This window comes from Phocoena sinus, chromosome 3 (assembly GCF_008692025.1).
Source record: "Phocoena sinus isolate mPhoSin1 chromosome 3, mPhoSin1.pri, whole genome shotgun sequence".
NCBI classification, from domain to species: domain Eukaryota; kingdom Metazoa; phylum Chordata; class Mammalia; order Artiodactyla; family Phocoenidae; genus Phocoena; species Phocoena sinus.
The window spans coordinates 10,028,608-10,047,228 of NC_045765.1; the positions used below are offsets into that span (position 1 = coordinate 10,028,608).

Consider the following 18,621-nt stretch of genomic DNA (forward strand, 5'->3'; position numbering starts at 1 on the left):
CCGTGAGACCCAGTATTATTATTATTATTTTTTGCGATATGCAGGCCTCTTACTGTTGTGGCCTCTCCCGTTGCGGAGCACAGGCTCCGGACGCGCAGACTCAGCGGCCATGGCTCACGGGCCCAGCCTCTCCGCGGCATGTGGGATCTTCCTGGATGGGGGCACGAACCTGTATCCCCTGCATCGGCAGGCGGACTCTCAACCACTGCGCCACCAGGGAAGCCCGAGACCCAGTATTATTTGCATGAAGGTTTGTGAATCAATGCAATATAGCAGATGACAAAATTAATTCAGAAACTATGTTGTAGAGGCCTCAGAAACCAAACAGTGCCCCTTTATCTTTTCTGTTGTGTAAATTCTTTTTACTATATTTTAGATTTCCAGTTGGGTTAAATTGTGGACCTTTGTTTCAGTATTTTTTCACTTATTTCTTCTCTCCTGTCCTTCCCTGTTTTAGTTTTTCAGTCACTGTATATACTTCGGGGGAGAGGGTGACCTCTCTACCCTGGTATTTATAAAATTTTTCCCTCCAGAGGGCCTCACATTAATGCCATGAGGAATAGGGGTCTCCTCCAGGACAACAGGTTGCTTTATAGGGTTTAAGGACCCCAGGTTTAGGTCCATTAGAACTAATCCCTTGGCTGTGCCACAAGGATGCCATGGGTGTTGCCCCCTGTAACTCTGACGGTCAGGAGCTTTGTTGCAGTAGAGACAGGGGCAGCAGCAGAGGTACTTAGGGGTCCTGGTGCGCCCCCTGGTATTAGGAGGGCGGATTCAGCCTGCCATCTATTGGCTGTCTTTCCCCCTCTTCTCGTTTTCTGTCTTTTTAAATGACTGTTCTTTCAAGAGCAACACTCAATGGAGCCACCTCTTGCACAGGGCATAGTCTCTCTCTCTCTCACCCTCACTGGGGTGTGTCGGGGCCAAGCCTGCCTCTGTCACAGCTTCACTCTAACACACAGATAAATCCTGGCAAAGATATCAACCCAGGACTAATACAAGGAGGGCGCCAATCCCATACTGCTGCTCCCCAAAGCCTAGGAATTCTTGAAACTGCCAACTCTCGTCTGCTGAATCTAAAACTGAGGCTTGGTATGGTCAGCAATGCAACACAGGCAGCACAGCTCACAGCACGAGGTCCCTGGCACCTAGCAGCCCACAGCCCCGGCTGCCATAAGACAACACAGCAGGTGGGCGAGTCAGAGCAAGAGAAGACAGACCCACAGGTGGTGGTCACGTCTGGCCAGGCTGCTCACCACACCAACTGTTCTTGCCACCTGCAGAGGTGTGATTTCCATGTTGAGACTGATGCTGGTGTGTCATGCAAACACACACACACTCAGGGTAGGAAAAAGCCTATGACCGGGACTTCCCTGGTGGTCCAGTGGCTAAGGCTCCGCTCTCCCAATGCAGGGGGCATAGGTTCGATCCCTGGTCAGGGAACTAGGATCCCGCATGCCACCCGGCGGGGCCAAAAAAAAAAGGTCTATGACCCACGTAATTGCACTCTTGGGGGGAGGGCAGGGCTGGCCTCTCAAGCAGCTCTGAGAAGGCTTCAGAAAGCAAGGAAAGGAGCCTGGCCTGGATTTTTATCATGGCTAGGGGATGTTAAAGGAAAAATATTCAGTGACACTTGTCAAAGAGGTAAAGCAGATTTTATCCAGAACCCCTGGGACAGGTACAGAGACCACTGCGATGGGATTTCACAGCCAGGGGGAAATGAGACTAGGCTCAACTCTGAATACAGCACGTGGAAGTGGGAATTCATGGCCAGAGAGCAGGGTGGGGGGCGTCAGTGGATGGAAAATTACTAAAAGAAAAACCAGGGATTGGTGGGTCTGGATAAACTGACCTAACAGGATTCTTACTGAAGGGCCAGGGTGATCACACATCACCTGAGCAATGGTGGGAGTGTAGGAACCCAATCAGATACAGAAGGCAATCAGACATGGGCAGCTGGGGAATTCGGTTTAACTGATGCAGCAGGGTTTCTGGTAAAACTGGATTTCACGAGGAACTACGCAGATAGGCCCAGGAGAAGGTTTAGGGTCAGAACCAACGATTCTCTGGTCAAGCAAAGAATCTTTGTCAGGGGTTGGGCCAGGATAAGAGTTCTGCACACAGACAGGGACTTGTGTGGCTGGAATGTGAAACTAATGCCAGAGGACTACAGACTTTGTTATCGGCTTTTCCGGGAGTGGACACAAGGGGAAGAGAGAAGGGAGGCGTAAGCTGTCGGTAAACATCAAAAAACGTGGAGTCCGTACAAACACAGAGAACAGACTTGTGGTTGCCAAGGGGGAGGGGGGCTGGGGGAGGGAAGGACTGGGAATGTGGGATGAGCAGATGCAAACTGTGATATATAGAATGGATAAACAACAAGGTCCTACTGTGTAACACAGGGAACTATATTCAATATCCTGTGATAAACCATAATGGAAAAGAATATGAAAAAGAATGTATATATGTATAACTGAATCACTTTGCTGTACAGCAAAAATTAACACAACATTGTATACCAACTATACTTTCATCAAGTTTCAAAAATGTGGAGTCTGACTACTCATTGTAAGGACAAACTTGGGTATGAAAAATATGAATTCACAATGGCTTGTTTTTATATAAAGAAACATTAACAGGAAGCTCAAGAAATGATTAAAACTGTGTATTTGCAATGGCTGGAGTAACAATGCTGGAGGGGACCAGGATAGGTGGGCAGTGACTTTGCTTAAGTTAGGCTTTTGTATCTCACAGGTTTCTTGAAAATAAGCAAAGTATATACACCCTGTGTTACCATTTAATAGTCTTTCTTTAATTTTAACTTTTGTACACAGGAAACTATTGTTAAGATCTAATTCCTTTGAACACTAATGGTTACAAAAGTATAAACCATAATTTTCAAATCCCTTGCTAACTAAAATGACAAGGTGGATCCTAGTTTGTCCCTTCCCTATATCTCATATGGGGGAGGGTGGTATTTTCAGAAATCAATATAACATTATAATGCAACAGGGGTTTGGGTTTAGTTCTTTAAATGCAGTGGAATTTTCAAAGATGTATGTAAGCTTTGATTAGCTGTCCTCACATCAATTGCTTTAGCTTTTTTTTTTTTCTTGGCTGTGCTGCACGGCTTGCAGGATCTTATTTCCTTGACCAGGGATTGAACCAGCAGTGAAAGCCACGAGTCCTAACCACTGGACTGCCAGGGAGTTCCCTGCCTTTTAAATTTCAGTATTCTCTAAGGACATGCACACACTGATGTAAAATGAAACACATACCTGAAAACGTAAACACATTCATCTCACATCTTGAGGTTCTCTTCCCTAAAAGGAACAAAAATTCTATTTAGTTCCACAATTTTCTTGCCTTACTGACATCATATCTCTCAATCAACTGAGATTTTTCTTTAAGCCCAAGAAACTAAAAATGTTATTTCCCACACAGGGAATTAATTACAAAGTGCTAAGGGAAACTACAGCCAAAGGGCTGCACTATTCAATGGATAAAAGAATCCAGAGGAAAGAGACACAAATATTGGAATCAGCACAGATAAGCAGTCAGCATCTCACAGGACAGAAGGAGCCTGTTTGAAAGTTTAACACCCACTAGCCTCTCCTGGTTGAGATAGAACCGCTGGACCAGGTCAGTCCCTGGTGAAGGAGGGTGGGGGCACCTGAGCAGCCACAGGGATGGACTCTGGGAGCGCCACACGCCCTCCCCTCCCTGGGGAATAATGGAACCACTCCCTTTTTCAGGCTTCCATTCCCACAGTGAGAAAACTCTCAGTAGAATTCAATTTAAGATTCTGACCCAAAAGAACTCCCAAATTCATGACCCCTAACCCAGGACACAGAACTCCTGTCACAGACTTTCTCAATGTAAACAAATTACACTCTGAGCGCAGCTACACTGTGGATGTAAAACTCCAACCTAGGGCTTCCCTGGTGGCGCAGTGGTTAAGAAACCACCTGCCAATGCAGGGGACAAGGGTTTAAGCCCTGGCCCGGGAAGATCCCACATGCCGTGGAGCAACTAAGCCCATGTGCCACAACTACTGAGCCTGCACTCTAGAGCCCGCAAGCCACAACTACTGAAGCCCACATGCCTAGAGCCCGTGCTCCACAACAAGAGAAGCCACCGCAATGAGAAGCCCGTGCACCACAACGAAGAGTAGCCCCTGCTTGCAGCAACTAGAGAAAGACCACACGCAGCAACAAAGACCCAACTCAGCCAAAAAATAAATAAATAAATTTATATTAAAAAAAAAAAACCCAACAACTCCAGCCTATACCTAGAAACAGACCCGCGGGAACCACGGTTACAACCTCAAAAGGGGCATCACCATCCCATCTCCCCCCAAACCCTTTCTGCCATGTGCAGTTGTTATCCCCAGCTTTCCAGGGCTCTGTAGCTTCTCTCAGCTTAAAGGCTCCTTCCATGGTGGGTGTGAGCAGGTAGGACACCTGCTGGGCTCTCCAGGAAGAACCAGCTGGGCCTTCAAGTACTTCCCTTTGCAGCCTCAAGGGGGCCTCACCTTGAGTCACTGACCTCAGGCCTCTGCTCCCAGTCACATTGCTTTGGACCACACGATGCTATTTTAAATGACCCCAGTGGCTGAAGAATCTAGCAAAATCACACAAACCTAGTGTTTATGTAGAAAGGAGGGAAAAAGTGTAAGGCTTTTTTCTAGTTCAACAAGAAAACGCATAAGTATCTATTACTCTCAGAAAATAATGATATTAATTAATTATTTCACAGCAAGAAATTGTTTTATAAAAACATAATTGGGGGGTAAATTAGGGGTTTGGGATTAAAATATACACACTACTATATATAAAACAGATAACTAACAAGGACCTACTGTATAGCACAGGGAACTATACTCAATATCACTAACCTGTAATGGAAAAGCATCTAAAAAGTATATATACATATATTCACATATAAATATACACGTATATATGTATATATATGACTGGATCACTTGACTGTACATCTGAAACTAACACATTGTAAATCAACTATATTTCAATAAAAATTTTTTAAAAACTGTACTTGAACACCTCAAGCCTAAGCCCTGGAATTGCATTTGAACAACCCCCCACCCCCCCAAAAAAAAAACCCCAAAACAAAAAGAACAGACCTCAGGATATTACTATGCCTGCTCAGGGAGGGAAGAAAAAAGAAACAAGAATTTTTAATGCAATGTAATACAAGAATATTTTCTTTTTTCTGAAACTCACCTATTTCTTGCCTCTTTGGAAAATGCTATCGTTCAAGCTCCACTGCTTACATAAATTTTAATTTTTTGAATAACTGAGGCTCACATACACGAATAAATCTTTCCAGGGTGACAAACCCAGGGAGGGGAAGTGATTACAGGAGAGAACACCCAGGAACGTTTCCAAAGAAGAAACTCTACCTAAAGGACTACCCATAGGATGTCTGTGCCCAAGAAAGATCCTCGAGGAGAGGCACAAAGATTTCACACAATGTAGCTCTGAAACAGGAGGGAAGGGGACACGGCACAACCTTTAAAAGAATGACATAGCCTGAGGACATGACATAAACTGATTAGAACAGAATAGGTCCAAGATGGCGGACAAGTTGACTTCCACTAGACCTTGAGCCTCAGTATACACTCACTGTAACACACTCACAGGTGCCATGACAGTTCCAAGGCCGAGCATAAAGGTCAAAAAGTGGGCGGTGGCCCAATTCCTGGAAATCCCCACCCCTTCTCCAAAATAGCTGGAATACCCCTCCCACTCATTAGCCTATGAAATTATCCACCCCTATAAAAATGGCCAACCCCACACCCCGGTGCCACTCTCACCTTCTGAGATGGCCCACACTCTGTCTGTGGAGTGTGTCCACTTCTTACCTATCGCTTTGTCTCTCACTGAATTCTTTCTGCGATGAGACATCAAGGACCTGAGCTTCATTAAGTCCTGAGACCAGGTGTGAGATCTCAGTTAAAAGACCGTGGGTTCAAGCCCCAATCTGAGTTACACGGTTTCAGTTCCAGGTGGTTGGTGTCAGTTCCTGGTGGTTATTCTCAGATTTCCTCTCATGGAAAATATCCACAGCATGTATAAATCCTTAAAAAAGAGCCACCCATGACTCTTTAGAAAAAGTATAGGGACTTCCCTAGTGGCGCAGCGGTTAAGAATCCTCCTGCCAATGCAGCGGACACGGGTTCGAGCCCTGGTCCGGGAAGATCCCACGTGCCGCGGAGCAACTAAGCCCGTGCGCCACAACTACTGAGCCTATGCTCTAGAGCCGGCGAGTGACAACTACTGAGCCCGTGAGCCACAACTGAAGCCCATGCGCCTAGAGCCCATGCTCCGCAACGAGAAGCCACTGCAATGAGAAGCCCGTGTGCCGCAACCAAGAGTAGCCCCAGCTCACCGCAACTAGAGAAAGCCCGCGTGCAGCAATGAAGACCCAACACAGCCAAAAATAAATAATTTTTTAAACAAAGAAAAAGGATAAACAATTAAAATACTGGGTCTGTTTGAAATACACCAGGGAGAACGAAGAGTTGATAATGATGCTCTGAATTGAAGACGAAAAGTTGGCTGTGGGAATGAGGGAGGGATGTGGAAATTTAGAGATTTATTGCCAGTTTTAAGAAGAGCTAATCTGGAAATTAGTCTGGACCCTGGATTTGAGACCCTGCTCTCCAAACATTTGGAAAACTCAGGAGAAAACGAGTGCCCCCTGGGGAGAAAGGAGAGACTGGGACCCCACAGACCACAGCTCCTCCCACGCACGAACCACGGAGACGGAATCACGATTGTCCCCTGATAACCCTCCCCATGGTCACCACACTTTCTAGAGGAGTTGCGGGGCTGTGGGCGAAGAGCTGCCCAGAGAGACTCCAGGCTTGTCACCGCCTGCAGTGACGGGACAGGACGCCCGGGGTCCCGGCTGCCGACCCAGCCCCGCCACTGCGACAGCCGGAGGGAATGAGGTCTGAACGGCGCCCCCTGCGATTTTGGGTCCGCAGACTCCTGAGTTTACCGCGCCGGGAGGCCCACGTCCCGCCACGGCCGGTTCAGACTGTCCCTCCTCCCTGTCTTGGGACACCTGGCCCAGCACACTCACCATTTCCCGGCTTTGGGCTCCTCCGGCGTCTTCCCATAGACTCCCGCGGCCCGTGCAGCACGTATTTACGTTGTAGCAGACAACAGCAGTCTCCACCTGAGACACGTAAACGCAGACGAGATTCCACGCAAAGCGTGGCCACGAGCGTCCACGCAGTTTGCAGAGCGTGGCCCACCCACTTTACCCTGCTGCGCCCCTGATTGGACAGTTCGCAAGCACCCGCCCCCCCCCTTTCTCCTGAGTGACAACGGGTCAGGAGGTCACATGATTGAGCAGAACCAGTTTCCACAGGTGGGCAGGAGCTTGTCCCTTCCAGCGACGTTTGCCTTTTTTTTTTTTTTTTTTTTCTCTCGGTACGCGGGCCTCTCACTGTTGTGGCCTCTCCCGTTGCGGAGCCCAGGCTCCGGACGCGCAGGCTCAGCGGCTATGGCTCACGGGCCCAGCCGCCCCGCGGCATGTGGAATCTTCCCGGACCGGGGCACAAACCCGCGTCCCCTGCATCGGCAGGCGGACTGTCAACCACTGCGCCACCAGGGATGCCGCAGCGACGTTTGCCTTTAAACCACACTTGTCACTGGCCCTAGAGGGACAGTGGCGTCTTCCTCAAATCTTTCAGAATGTGGGGACACAGGTGTGCTCAGGGAATTCCAGAGTAAGATTCCGGAACAACCGACGTCCTTATCCAAAGCAAGAGGGGCGCCCTGGTCAGGCCAACTGGGAAAAGAGGGTTTGCGGTCCTCCACGGGGCAATACTTGGCATAGACTGTGAGGCCACTCAGGATACTGTGACCCTTGTTTACAAACACACTGAAAAATGACCTCACCATGTGTAATAAAGAGTCTGGCTCCATTTTTATCTTTGTTGACAGCGTTGAGGCCGTCACTTTTCCCTCTCCACACATGTGGTATTTTAGTTAGAGAATCCCCTGGCCTCCCAAGCACTTGACTCTGGTGGGAAGTTTGAACCCTGCAGCCCTTGCCTGGGAACAGGGACTCTTCTCCCACCAATCATAATTTGCGAGATGTGTTCAACAATACTCTCAGGTATACATTTTACACTAGAAGGAAATTTATTTTAGTTTCAGAGTGTGTGCCTAGAAATTTTGAAATGTAAACGGCTATGATATCCCTAAGGCAATCCAGTTACTATTTTTTTATAAATTTATTTATTTATTTTTGGCTGCATTGGGTCTTCGTTGCTGCGTGCAACTAGGGAAGCCCCTAGTTACTATTTTTACCAATATAACAAAAAACAATACGTTTTGGGGGCTTCCCTGGTGACACAGTGGTTAAGAATCCACCTGCCAATGCAGGGGACACGGGTTCGTGCCCCGGTCCGGGAAGATCCCACATGCCGCGGAGCGGCTGGGCCCGTGAGCCATGGCCGCTGAGCCTGCGCGTTCAGAGCCTGTGCTCCGCAACGGGAGAGGCCACAACAGTGAGAGGCCCGGTACTGCAAAACAAAAACAAAACCCAAATCAAAAAAACCCCAAACGAGGTATAATTGACATTGAACATTATATATATATGAAACACAATAAGTTTTGAAAATGTGGGATATACTTGAAAACTTTTAATATTCTTAACACATTGATTCAAAACTTCTAATGCATTTATTTATCTGAATAGTTTTATTGAGGTAAAATACACATACCATACACTGCATCCCTTTAATGTGTACAAGTCAATGTTTTTCAGTACATTCACAGATATGTTCAATCAGCACCACAAGTTTTGAACATTTTTTTTTTTTTTTTTTTTTTTTTTTTTTTTTTTTTTTTTTTGTGGTATGCGGGCCTCTCACTGTTGTGGCCTCTCCCGTTGCGGAGCACAGGCTCCGGACGCGCAGGCTCAGCGGCCATGGCTCACGGGCCCAGCCGCTCCGCGGCATGTGGGATCCTCCCGGACCGAGGCACGAACCCGTGTCCGCTGCATCGGCAGGCGGACTCTCAACCACTGCGCCACCAGGGAAGCCCCCAGTTTTGAACATTTTTGTCACCTCTAAAAGAAACCCCGGTACCCTTTAGATATCACTTCCCTATCTTCCCATCTTCCTTCTCCAAGCCAGAGTTGTAGGCAACCTCTAATCTTTCTGTTTCTATACATTTCCCTGTTCTGGAGTTATATACGAATGGAATCATATGAAATATTGTCTTTGTAATTAACTTCAGTTGCTTAGCATAACTTTTTCAAGGAACTTCTATGTGGTAGCATGTATGGATACCTCATTCATCTTTATGGCTGAATAATATTCCACTGTATGCATAAAACACATTTTCTTTATTTACTCATTTCTTAATGGACATTTAGTTTCTTTCCACCTTTTGGCTATTATGAATAACGTTGCAATAAACTTTCGTGTACAAATTTTTGTTTGGACATATTTTCATCTCTATTGGGCATATAGCTAGGAATGAATTGATGGGTCCTATGGTAATTCTAGGTTTAATTTCTGAGGAATTGCCAGATTTGTTTTCCAAAGTTGTTGCACCATTTTATATTCCCACCGGCAGTGGTTGAGGGTTCCAATTTTCCCATATCATCCACAAAACTTTTATTATCTCACTTTTTAAACTCTAGCTATCCTAGTGGTTGTGAAGTGGTATCTCATTTTTAAAAATATATTTATTTGGTTGCACCAGCTCTTATCTGTGGCAGATGGGCTCCTTAGTTGTGGCATGTGTGGGGGATCTAGTTCCCTGACCAGGGACTGAACCCCAGCCCCCTGCATTGGGAGCATGGAGTCTTAACCACTGCACCACCAGGGAAGTCCCTCTCATTGGGGTTTTGATTTGAATTTCTCTGATGGCTAGTGCAAGCATCTTTTAATGTGTTCTTGACCGTTTGTACATTTTCCTTTAAAAATGTCTATTTACATTCTTTCATATTGTAAAATTGGGTTATTTGACTTCTTACTGAGTTATTAGTGTTCTTTATATACCTTCAATACAAATCCCTTAGATATTTTATTTGCAAAACTTTCTTCCATTCTGTGGGCTGTGTTTTCCTTCTCTTGCTTTAAAATTTTAACTTTTAACATATACTATGAAGTTTACATCTTAAATGTCCAGTTCAGTAGTGAGAAGTACACTGACATTGGGAAATCAATCTCAGAAGTGTTTTCATCTTTCAAAGCTGAAAATCTAAACATATTAAACAACATCTCCCACTTCCCTTTCCCCCGGGCCCTACCAACCACCATTCTACTTTCTGTCTCTATGAATTTCACTATTCTAAGTACTTCATACAAGTGGATTCATATAGTAGTTGTCCATTTTTGACTGGCTTATTTCACTTAGCATGATGTTCTCGTTTCACCCATGTTACAGCATATGTTAGAATTTCCTTTCTTTCTAAATCTGAATAAAATTCCATTCTATGTATATACTAAATTTTGTTATCCATTCATTTTTGATGGACACATGAGTTGCTACCACCTTTTGGCTCATGAATAACATTCCGGTGAACATGGGTGTAGAAATATCTGAGTCCTGGGAGTACATACCCAGAAACAGTATTGCTGGATCACATGGTAACTTTGAATATAATTTTTGAGGAACTGCTATACTGTTTTTTTTTGTTTGTTTTTGTGGGGATTTTGTGTGTGCGTGTGTGTGTGTGTGTGCGCGCGTGTGTGTGTGCGCATGTGTGTGTGTTTTGGTCGCATCGCCCGGCTTGCAGGATCTCAGTTCTTTGACCAGGGATAGAACCAGGCCCCAAGCAGTGAAAGCGCGGAGTCCTAACCACTGGACTGCCAGGGAATTCCCATGCCATACTGTTTTCTAAAGTGGCTGCACCGGGCTTCCCTGGTGGCACAGTGGTTAAGAATCCGCCTGCCAATGCAAGGGACACGGCTTCGAGCCCTGGTCCGGGTAGATCCCACACGCTGCGGAGCAACTAAGCCCGTGCGCCAGAACTACTGAACCCGAGTGCCACAACTACTGAAACCTGCGTGCCTAGAGCCTGGGCTCCACAAGAGAAGCCACCACAATGTGAAGACCACACACCGCAACGAAGAGTAGCCCCTGCTCGCTGCAACTAAAGAAAGCCCGCGAACAGCAAGGAAGACCCAATGCAGCCAAAAATAAGTAAGTAAATAAATTAATTAAAAATAAATAAATAAAGTGGCTGCACCATTCTATATTCCCACGATAGTAAACTTGGGTCCCAATATGTGTTTTCACCTTTTTGATAGTATACTCTTAAGTACAAAAGCTAATAATTTTGATTAAATTCAAGTTGTCTGTTTTTTTGGTGTCATCTTGAATAATTTTGTGCCAAATCCGAGGTCATGAATATTTTCCTCCATATACATATATATTTTGGCCGCGCCACTGGTCATGCGAGGATCTTAGTTCAAGGACCAAGAATTGAACCTGTGCCCCTGCAGTGGAAGTGCAGTGTCTTAACCACTGGACCTCCAGGGAAGTCCCTACGTTTTTTCTAAGAGTATTAAGGTTTAACCTCTTATGTTTAGGTCTTTGATCCATTTTGGTAAATTACTGTATGTGGTGTGATGTAAACATCCACTTCATTCTTTTGCATGTGGCTATCCACTCGTCCCAGTGCCAACTTTTAAGAATAATATTCTTTTCCCATTCTTGGCATTGTGTTTGAAAACCAGTTGACCACAGACGGATGGGTTTATTTATGAAATCTCATTCTATTCCAATGATTTATATGTCCATCCCCATGTCATTACCACACTACCTTTATTACCATTGTTCAGCAGAAAGTTTTGAAATAAGGAAATGTGAGTCCTCCTACTTGATTTTTGCTTTCATTGTTTTGGTTATTCCGGATACCTTGCAATTCTATTTGAATTTTTGAAACAGTTTAACAATTTCTATAAAGAAGTCAGTTGGGATTCTGACAGAGATTGCACTCAATCTGTGGATCATTTGGAGGAGTATTGCCATCTCAAAATATTGTCTTCCAATGTACGTACATGGGAGGTTATACCATGTAATTAGATCTTTAACTTTGCTCAACAATGTTTTGTGGATTTCAGAGTTTTTGCTTGGTATCTTTTTGTTGAATTTAGTCCTAACTATTTTATTCGTTTTTATTGTGGTACAGTTGATTTACAATGTTGTGTTAGTTTCAGGTGTACAGCAAAGTGAATCAGTTATACATATACATATATCCACTCTTTTTTAAGATTATTTTCTCATATAGGCCATCACAGAGTATTGAGCAGAGTTTCCTGTGCTATACAGTAGGCTTTTATTAGCCATCTATTAAATGTCAATCCCAATTTATCCCTCTCCCCTATTTTATTCATTTTTACGCTCTTCTGAATGGATGTTTTCTTAATTTCATTTTCAGATTTTTTGCTGCAAGTGATTAGAAATAGAATGTATTTTTATATATTGATCTTGTACCCTACAACCTTGCCAAACTCGATTATCATTTCTAATGTTTTTTTTAAAAAGTGGATTCCTTAGAGTTTTCTATTTACAGGATACATCATCTACACGTAGAGACAGCATTACTTTCTCTTATCCAACCTGGATTCATTTTATTTCCTTTTCATTGATTTATTCATTGCACAATTGTCCTGGTTAAAACCCCCAGGGTATTGTCAAATAGAAATGATAAGAGCAGATATCATTGTTTCCTTCCTGATATTCAGGGGAAAGCATCCAGTTTTTCACAATTAAATATAATATCAGCTGTGATTTTTTTCATCGATGCTCATTTTCATGTGAAGGAAATTTCTATCAATACCTGGTTTGCTGAGGGTTTTTATCATGAGAGGGTGCTGTAGGTTGTCAACTACAGCTGACCCTTGAACAATGCAGGGGTTAGAGGTGCTTTCCCCAGGCAGTCAAAAATCTACATATAACTATTGACTCCCCCAAAACTTTATTAATAGACTACTGTTGACCAGAAAACATAAACAGCTGATTAGCACATATTTTGTACGTGATATGACTGTATAATTACAAGAAAGTAAGCAAGAGAAAATAAAATATTATTAAGAAACTCATAAGGAAAATACATTTACAGTACTGTACTGTATTTATCAATACCATAAGTTTGTCTTCAGTTTACAAGATGAATTGTCTATCAGTACCTCCATCAATATTGTCTTATATGATACAAAACGCCGTGATGTTATATGTATTACTAACATGACATCAAAAATGAAAAGATAATGTGAAAAAGAAATTCATAATTATAATGATTGATGCACTGATAATGAAGAAATGGCAATATGATTGCTTTATGGTAGCCTCGTGTAATGGATACAGTTGCTTCATGGTAGCCTAGCCTATAACTAATGAATGAATCATTATAAAATGTTTATCATGTATTATGGTCATATTCATAATACAGTATTGAAAACATTGTTCCATTTTTTGAAAAAACCACTTACCTGTGATCATAGGCTGATATGCAGTTTCTCCAGTTACGAGAGAGAAGCATACTGTATGGTAATGTAATTCTTTGAAAGCAAAGTTATAAAACAGTAATAAAATTTACACATCACTAATTTTGTATTAAATATCACTCACTTTATACCTAGGTAAGGATAGGCTTTCCACTTCCATACAAGTCTTGCAGATGATAATAATTAAGAGATGATGACAATAATGACACAAAAACATCTCATACAGTTCTTGCCACAGTTATTAGATTTTCACATGAAGACATTCACACACATATACAATAAAGATTAACTGTACAGTATGATGAATATTTACTATTCATTAAGTAGAAGTGAATCATCATAAAGGGTCTCATCCTTGTCTCCACATTGAGTAGACTGAATAGGAGGGGGTGGTCTAGCTCTCTGAGGGATGGCAAAGGTGGAAGAGGTGGAGAAGGTGGAAGGGAAGGCAGGAGAGGTGTAATTTTATGGAAATACACTGTAATTTCTGTCTGACTCTTTTGCTTATTCATTTCTCTAAAAATATTTCATTCATTTCTAAAAAAATGTTTCTATAGCACCAATTCTTCTTCCACCATTTGCTTTAGTTTCAGTGCCTGTATCATAGAAGGGTCCATGTCAAAAAGAAGTCAAAAGCAGTCTTTTTTTTTTTTTTGGCTGTGTTGGGTCTTTGTTGCTGAGCGTGGGCTTTTCTTTGGTTGTGGCGAGCAGGGGCTACTCTTCATTGCCGTGCGTGGGCTTCTCAATGCAGTGGCTTCTCTTGTTTTGGAGCATGGGCTCTAGGCATGCGGGCTTCAGTAGTTGTGGTGTGCAGGCTTAGCTGCTCCGCAGCATGTGGGATCTTCCCAGACCAGGGATCGAATCCGTGCCCCCTGCATTGGCAGGAGGATTCTTAAGCCCTGTGCCACCAAGAAAGTCCAAAAGTAGTCTTGAATAACTGAAACTCTTTGATTGTCTAATGTCAGTTTTTTTCTGGCACTGCTTCTATATCTTCATCGTCTGGCAATGATTTGGAAGCACTCAGCTCCATCAAGTTATCTGTTAATTCCTCTGGTGTGGTGTCTACTAGATCTCGAATTTCTCCAAAATCCGTATCTTGAAACCCTTCACCGCCCCCCCCCCGAATTTTTTTTGCCATACCCACAATCTCTTTCATGATTTCCTTGATTTGCTCTGTCGCAAATCTTGTGGGGTCATACAAAACATCTGGACACAGTTTTCTCCAGCAGGAATTTATTGTTTGGGATTTCTCAGCTTTTTCTATAACAATGATGGCATCTTTGATGGTGCAATACTTCCAGGCTTTCATGATGTTCTCTCTTTTGGAGTTCTCTTCCATAGCATTGACAATCCTTTCCATAGAGTGGTGTGTATAATGAGACTTAAAGGTCCTTATGGGGACTTTCCTGGTGGTCCAGGGGCTAAGACTCCGTGCTCCCAATGCAGGGGGCCTGGGTTCGATCCCTGGTCAGGGAACTAGATCCCACATGCCACAGCTAAAGATCCTGCAGGCCGTAACTAAAAGACCCTGCATGCCGCTATGAAGCTCCTGCATGCCGGAACTAAGACCTGGCACAAATAAATAAATAAACATTAAAAAAAAAAGTCCTTATGACTGCCTGATCTAGAGGCTGAATTAGAGACCTTGTGTTTGGGGGCTAGTAGACCACTTTGATGCCTTCAGTGTTGAACTCGTGGGGTTCTGGGTCATCAGGGGCATTCTCCAATACCAAAAGAACTTTAAAAGGCAGTCTTGGGACTTCCCTGGTGGCACAGTGGTTAAGAATCCACCGGCCAGTGCAGGGGACATGGGTTCGAGCGTTGGTCTGGGACGATCTCACATGCTGCGGAGCAACTAAGCTCGTGTGCCACAACTACTGAGCCTGAGTGCCACAATTACTGAAGCCCATGTGCCTAGAGCCTGTGCTCTGCAACAAGAGAAGCTACCACAGTGAGAAGCCCATGAACGGCAACAAAGAGTAGCCCCTGCTCGCCACAACCAGAGAAAAGCCCACGCGCAGCAACAAAGACCCAATGCAGCCAAAAAATAAAATAAAATACAATAATAAAATAAATTTTAAAAAAAGTATTTCATAAAAAGTGCAAGATTTCCATACCTGCTGGCATAGTGGCAGCAATGGCTTAAGGAATACCCTTCTCTCTCTTTTTTTTTACTATGGTCCTTATGTTGGACTCATTTATCTTGAAATGGAAAGCAACTGCAGCTACAGACCTAAATTACAATATATATCAAGCAATTCAACTTTTTCTTGTAATGTCATGATATAATAGGGAAGAACAAATCTGACTCCATATTGGATCTGTTTCTTTTACTTTTACCTTGCTATTCTATTGCTTTTGCTACAAGTTAATCACTAAAGGGATGTTGCCTACAAGCTTAAAGTATACATAATGGTCCATCTCTGGGAACCCTGCGTCCCATGTAATGAGCGTTAAGCTAAAATACCTTTATTTAGCTCACAGGAAACATCCTGGTGAGGCTTACCTGTGAATGGATGCAGGAAGGAAGAAGTTAACACATTCCCTTCAGAGTCTGACTGGAACCAGGAAACGTTTGAATTTATCCCCTTCCCTTTTCGTGTAAAAGAAGCCTGAATTCTAACTCAGGGAAGATGGTTCTTTGGGACACTAGTCCACCATCTTCTTGGTCTGCTGGCTTCCAAAATAAAGTAGCTATTCCTTGCCCCCACAACTAATCTCTTGATTTGTTGGCCTGTCTTTTAGCAAGCAGTATGAGCTTGGACTTGTTAACAGTGACTTTTCTCTGCTTCTTGGGAGCACTTCCAGCATCATTAGTGGCACTTTCCATGGGTCCCATGGTGTTATTCAAGGTTTACAGTATTGCACTGAACACGATGAAAAATACTCAAGAACCAAAAAAGGACACTTTTTACTGCCATATGCAATTCACTGGAGAGACAAACTGCACACGTGGAGATGATTAGCATCACATAAGTTTTTTTATTTTTGGCTGCACCATGTGGCTTGTGAGATCTCAGTTCCCTGACCAGGGATTGAACCCAGACCATGGGTTCAATTCGTTGCAATGCAAGCAACGAATGCTAACCACTAGACCACCAGGGAACTAGCATCACATGACATTTTATGGATACTCACATTACTTGAGCTCAGCAAAATAGCATCAGGAGGTGGCTACAAAATTATTCAAATAGTAGAGTATATACTACAGTTAATTTTATGTAGTTTTAATATGGCATGTTTCTGTTTGTTTACATTTCTCTCAATTGCAAATGGTGCTATGTATGGCTGTGTGTGCATAAGGTTTTTTTTTTTGGTATTACTAGTCTTTTAAAAAAAATTTATTGGAGTATGGTTGATTTACAATGTTGTGTTACTTTCAGGTGTACTGCATAAGTTTTGATAAGTTTTAACATTTTATAATAGATGTGTGTATATTTTGTGGTAGTAAATGATAAAATAGACTAGTATCTACATTTAATAGATTCGTGACATACCTAGCTTTTCCTTAATTTTTTCAATATTTCCAGGCTACGTGGTTCATCTGCAAGTTTTTTCAAATTGTTGCAAATCTCCAAAGTTTTTTCCAATATATTTTTTGGAAAAGATCTGCATATAAGTGGACCTGTGCAGTTCAAACCTATGTTGTTCAAGGGTCAACTGTACTTTCTATGAGCCTACTGAGGTGATCATGACATTTTTGCTTATTACTGTATTAATACATTATATTGCCTAAGTTGATTTTGAGATATTAACTCAACCTAGCATCCCTGAAGTAAATCCAACTTAGTCACGCTGTATATTTGTGGTTAGATGATGCTGGATTAGGTTTTCTAGTATGGTTGATTTTTTTGGCATCCATTTTCACAAGGAAAATTGGTTTCTTCATTTTTTAATAATACCTTTGGTTTTAAAGTAAGAGTAATACTGGTCTGATAGAATGAGTTTGAAGTGTTGTGTTGATTCTATTTGTGGGGAGGGTTTCTGAAGAATCATATTAAACCTATGAATGATTTGGAGAATTCTATGGTGAAGCCATTTGGGCCTGGGCTTTCCTTTTGAGTAGTTTTTGCTTAGTAATTCAACCACGTCACTCATATAGTCAGAAACTCTATTTTTTTCTTGAGTTATTTTCTGCAGGATGTATATTTCTAGGAGTTTGTCTATTTCATCTAAATTATCTAATTTGTTGCCATACTGTTCATTGAATTCCTTTATAATCCTTTTTATTGCTGTAAGGTTGGTGGAATAGTCTTTCCTTCTGTCCGATTTTCGGAATTTGAGTCTTCTTTTTCTTTCAGTCAGTTTAGCTAAAGATTTGTCAATTTTATTAATTTTTTTCAAACACCTCACTTTTGATTTCACTGATTTCTATATGCTGTTTCTATTCTCTATTTTCTGCTCTTTTTTATTTCCTTCATCTCATTGGGGGGGGTGTGTTGGTGCCCATCCTTTCAAGTGTGATAAGGTGGAAGGTGAGATTATTGGTTTGAGACATTTCCTCACTTCTGTATGGATTTCTTCTTTGACACATTGGTTATTTACGAGTATTTTTTTTCATATTTGTGAATTTCTCCAGTTTTTCCTAAGTTATTGATTTCTAATTTCATTCCATTGTTGTCACAGACCATAAAAGTATTTATTCTTAGTATTTTAAATTTAGTGAAGTTTATGTCCTAGCATTTGTTCTACCCTGGAGGTTTCATATGCACTTCTGAAGAATATATATTCTGTTGTTGTTGGGTGCAGTGTTCTGTAGACACGTAAGGTGTACTTAATTTGTAGTGTTTTACAAGTCTTTTATTTCTGTGTTGATATTTTGCCTAGTTGTGTATATAATATTCAAAGTGAGATACTGGAGTCTCCATTTACTGTTGTTTTTCCCTTCATGTCTCTTTTGCTTTATTTATTTTGGCACTCTTATTAAATGCACATATAAATGTTATAGCTTCCTGATGAATCGACCTTTTTTATGATACAGCCTTCTATATCTCTAGTAATATTTTTTCTTTTAAAGTCTTTTTCCCTCCTGGTATTAGGAGAGTCTCTCCAGCTTTCTGGTGGGTGTATTTACATATATATCTTTTTCTGATCCTTTTACTTTCAGTCTTTTT

The 18,621-nt window shown here is 42.4% G+C and overlaps 1 protein-coding gene across 3 annotated transcripts in view; it reads right to left on the minus strand.

The window, feature by feature from the left end:
• The window catches only part of LOC116751957 (zinc finger protein 791-like), a 49,634-nt gene extending 42,397 nt beyond the window's left edge, over window positions 1-7,237 (minus strand). For 2 of the 3 annotated variants that reach the window (XM_032628466.1, XM_032628467.1), the window contains exons 1-2: window positions 7,111-7,237; window positions 3,279-3,323 (exon numbers count right to left, since the gene is read on the minus strand). In XM_032628466.1, coding sequence (XP_032484357.1) covers window positions 3,279-3,296 — 18 coding nt within the window. In that variant the 5' untranslated portion in view covers window positions 3,297-3,323; window positions 7,111-7,237. The remainder of the gene's footprint in view (window positions 1-3,278; window positions 3,324-7,110) is intronic. The other variant, XM_032628468.1, reaches the window with a different exon arrangement.
• Between the last annotated feature and the right edge of the window lie 11,384 nt (window positions 7,238-18,621).